Source organism: Phocoena phocoena, chromosome 10, assembly GCF_963924675.1.
Source record: "Phocoena phocoena chromosome 10, mPhoPho1.1, whole genome shotgun sequence".
Classification (NCBI taxonomy): Eukaryota; Metazoa; Chordata; class Mammalia; order Artiodactyla; family Phocoenidae; genus Phocoena; species Phocoena phocoena.
Window position 1 is genome coordinate 88,356,262 of NC_089228.1, and position 4,263 is coordinate 88,360,524.

The 4,263-nt window shown below is 55.2% G+C and overlaps 1 protein-coding gene across 1 annotated transcript; it reads right to left on the reverse strand.

Moving 5' to 3' along the window:
* Positions 1-267: 267 nt before the first annotated feature.
* On the reverse strand, positions 268-2,121 carry SOX4 (SRY-box transcription factor 4). The gene has a single exon (XM_065886156.1). It carries the CDS (start codon positions 1,763-1,765, stop codon positions 326-328), a length of 1,440 nt encoding a protein of 479 aa, XP_065742228.1. The 5' UTR covers positions 1,766-2,121; the 3' UTR covers positions 268-325.
* Between the last annotated feature and the right edge of the window lie 2,142 nt (positions 2,122-4,263).

Here is a 4,263-nt window from a genome sequence, read left to right on the forward strand (position 1 = left end):
TTTTTCGCCATCAACAACAACATCAAGAACAACAATAAAAGGTCGCCCCTGTCTACCTCCGCCTCCGCCGCGTCCCTCCGGCCGGGGAGTGGGGGATGGGAGCGCGGGTCCCCAAACGCCGCCGCGCTGCTCTCCGACCACCGGGACGCGGCCCAAGCCGGCCCTGCTAACTTTTTTTTTTTCCTTTTCCTTTTTCCTTTTTTTTTTTTCTTTTTCCCTTTTCTCTTGCAACTCTTTCTCTGTCCGCTTTTTTTTTTCTTTTTTCTCTTTCCTCTCTGCCCCCCTCCCCCGCCCCCCGGCCCTCTTCTCCCAGCCCGCGCGCCCTTCAGTAGGTGAAGACCAGGTTGGAGATGCTAGACTCCAGCCAGTCTCCCGAGATCATCTCGCTCACCTCGGGCGTGCAGTAGTCCGGGAACTCGAAGTGCGAGCCGGAGCCAGGCTCGAAGTTAAAATCCAGGTCCCGGTCCAGCGCCGACGACGAGCTGAAGCTGCCCAGGGACATGCTCTCAAAGTTTGAGCTGGGGTTCAGGTCGAGCAGATCGTCTTCGAACTCGTCGTCCGAGGACGACGAGCCCGAGGAGGAGGAGGACGAGGAGGAGGAGGAGTGATGGGACGAGGCCGACGAGGACGCGTGCGAGGGCGCGCTGGACGGGGCGGGCGAGGCGGCGCGCAGGCTGGCGTAGCTACGGTGGTCGGCGGGCGAGCGGCCGGCGGCCGGCGACGAAGCGGCGCTACTGCGGCCGCTCAAGCTCGGCCCGTCGGGCGAGCAGCCGGCGCCCCCCTCCTCGTACAGGCCGAGGGGGTCGCTGGGGTCGGCGCCCGCGCCCACGCCGCCGACGGGCGAGGACGACGCGCCCAGGCCGCCGAACAGGTAGACGCGCTTCACCTTTTTCTCGGTCAGGTGCTTGCCCGGGGCCGCGAGGCCGGCGGAGGCCGAGGCCGCCGCAGAGGCCGAGGCGCCGGGAGTCCGCGTCTTGTACAGCGAGTGGTGGTCGGCGGCGGCGGCGGCGCCCAGGGGCAACAGGGCGGCGGCCCCAGCCTGCTCGGCCGCGAAAGAGGAGGAGGAGGCGGCCGCCGCTTTCCCGCCGCCCCCGCCGCCGCCCGCCAGGATGAGCTTGGCGTGAGGCTTGCCGACCCCGCCGCCCGCGCCGCCCGCAACTTTGGAGCCGCAGCTCTTTTTCTGCGCGGGTTTGGAGTTGGCGCCGCCGCCGCTTGCGCCGCCGCCTCCTCCCCCCGCGTTGCCGCTCCCGCCACCGCCGCCGCCCCCGTGGCCGCCCCCGCCGCTGCCACCGACCTTGTCGCCCTTCTCCCCCAGCTTAGAGGAGGAGGCGGCCGAGGAGCCGGAGTTGGCGTTGCCGGACTTCACCTTCTTCCTGGGCCGGTACTTGTAGTCGGGGTAGTCAGCCATGTGCTTGAGACGCAGCCGCTCCGCCTCCCGAATGAAAGGGATCTTGTCGCTGTCTTTGAGCAGTTTCCAGCGTTTGCCCAGCCGCTTGGAGATCTCGGCGTTGTGCATGTCGGGCGACTGCTCCATAATCTTGCGCCGCTCGATCTGCGACCACACCATGAAGGCGTTCATGGGCCTTTTGATGTGCCCGCTCGGCGTCTTGCACCAGCTCGGGTCGTCGGCCTTGCCGCCCGTGGAAGCGGTGGAGCCAGGAGTGGGGGAGGAGGCGATGCCCAGCTCGAGGCCGGCGCCCGAGTCCGAGCTCTCGCCGGCCAGCAGCGCTTCCGTGTTCTCGGCGTTGTTGGTTTGCTGCACCATGGCCCCGGCTCGGCGGGCGCCCACGCGCGCTCACACCCTTGCGGCGGCCGCGGCGCAATCGCCGGGCCCTCCTGGCTCCCGGGGCCAAGCGCACGCCGAGTTGGGGGACGCGCGCGGCGGCCGAGCGGTCGGCTCAACTCCCGGCCGGGGCGGAGGTGGGCGAAGAGAGAAAAGTCTCCAAAAGATGCGGGGCGGGAGTACTCCGCCTCTTGCAGAGGAGTTATAGTTCCCAGGCTGGAGACTCTCCCTCCCTCTCTCTCTCGCTCTTCTCTCTCTCACCGCGCCGCCGTTTGCGCTGTCTCTCGGCTCCTGAGTCCTGGAGACCGTGCTAAAAGTGGAGAGGAGTTTCTTGAATGCTGGTTGCTGAAGCTTCGAATGCAAGTTTTTCGCCGCCTCCCAGGCAAGTCTGTTTTTTTTTTTTTTTCCTTCCCCTGAAGCAGTTGATTCCAGTTCACGAGCGCTCTCAGGAGCTCAGGAAAGCGACATAGTCTCTATCACTTAGTCCCTCTCCTACAATGCAAAGCAGAAAAGACTCTGGCTCCAGGACTCTCTGTGGGCGGAATCGGTACTGAGGAGTTTGTGCAATTATTTTGTTGCAAGGTAGGAAGCCAAAAAGCCTTCATGCAACAGACTGGCATGAATAAATGTATGTTTCCCCCTCCCTTCTGTAAGAAGGGAGCTGGTAATGGTAGAGTTCCTCCAATGCAGACTCTTAAAGAGCGTGCAAGAACTAGAGACCCGAGAGCGAAACAGGCCTCTTCCCCTCACACACTGTTTCCCTTGCTGCAGCTTAGAGCAGACCCCAATTCCGCCTCGCGTCTCTTTATCCTTTCCCAGTCTTGGCCGCGGCCAATCAGCCGCTGTAACCAACGCTTCCTTGAGCCAAGCCCCTCCCCTGGGCTTCCCATTGGCTTGGAACCCGATGCAATAATAATCTCCGCGTGCAATGAGAAGCTCCAAATCTGACCTCATTCCAATTTACAGAGCAAACTTTTTAAAAGGGCTAGAAGTACAGCTGAGATTTCTGCTGCCTCTTTTCCTTTTGCTGTGCGTGCGTGCGTGTGCGTGTGCGTGTGTGGTGTGTGGTGTGTGAAGAGGATGTTAATGCATGAAATTATTAAGAGGAGAGACGGAAATGTATTCTAACCATTATGTTAGATAACAAGGGGCTTAGAAGGGGGGGAAGGGTGAAATACTGTAAATGGAAGCTCTCTGCTTAAAAGCCAAGTGATTATTTTTATTAGTTCTTTTCAGTATTGGAATAAGGAATCAGCCTCTAGTGCAAAATCTGTTCCTCGGCTCCTTCATAAAGCCAAGGATGTAAAAGGGGGAGGGAAAGCCATGACAATAAATCAATAGATATTGAAAATCATTAAGAAAGTGGTACCTAGACACCTGTCATCACAGTTATTTTTAACAATTCCAGGTACAGCACAGATGTTGAAGTATTGTGTAAATCCCTTCAGAGCTATTTTGGTACTGTTTGTGGAAGGCAGAGGAGAGGAATTTTTGCAATAATTACTTGCTCTCTTAATAAACAAGGGTTAACTATGGTCATTTAATGATTTAAACTCCCCTATAAATCCTGGATAGCCCAAACAGAGGAGCTTTCCACTGGAACATATTAGGCAGTGTTCCATAGTTAACTCAATGGGAGAATTTCCGTAGAGTTTTGTGTAAGGTGATAATGGTGAGTAAAGGATGAGAATCAATTTTACTTTCTAAATATTTGTTTTCCACATTTTCAAAATTAAAGATAGCTTCACTCTCCATCCTTCTCTCCCCCACACCCTCCTCCTCCTTTTCGCTCTCTCTCTCTCTCTCTCTCTATATATATATATTCTCCTATATGTTTGTTACTTCAATCAAATGGAACTAAAAGGCCAAGGCAAAGAGAAACTGTAGAAGGCAGTGGTAACTGGTAGCAGAAGAGAATGGAAACTCTGGATTTATATTAGACCCAGCTGCTAGTCCTTCTTACTGGTCCTGTGACCCTGGGGATGTGACCAAGTCTCAGTTTTCCTCATCTGTGAGGTGGGAACACTAGGAACTACTTTATATAGGGTTGTTGTGAGGGTTCAATGAGCTTGATGTATAATAAGCCATCAATGAATGCAGTTATCCTTCCCTTGATAATTCAGATTCCAGAGACACTCCTTAAAGTAGAAGCAGCATGTCGTTCAAGAGGCTAAAATCGAGGATGGCCACCAATGTAAAAAAATAATTACAGGTCATGGATGTGAACCGTCCCAAGGACCACAGTGGCAACCTTGTCATCCCAGTGATTTGAAAAGAAAATTCATGAGCATCGTGAAGAATGCGGCAAAGAAAGGGTGCCTAGGTAGTCAGAATACATGTTAATTTGGCCACGTTTGTTCCAAGGTATGAAAATTAAAATTCTAGTAAAAATTGGTCTTCCCTAACACCATAATAGTAAACTGTTTTTCTACAGGCCAGTGATAAGTGGTTAGGTAGGGCTAACCCAACACAATTAGGTC

Bases quoted from the DNA above. Each gene is read 5' to 3' on its own strand.
- SOX4 (XM_065886156.1), bottom strand. From the start codon at position 1,765: ATGGTGCAGCAAACCAACAACGCCGAGAACACGGAAGCGCTGCTGGCC.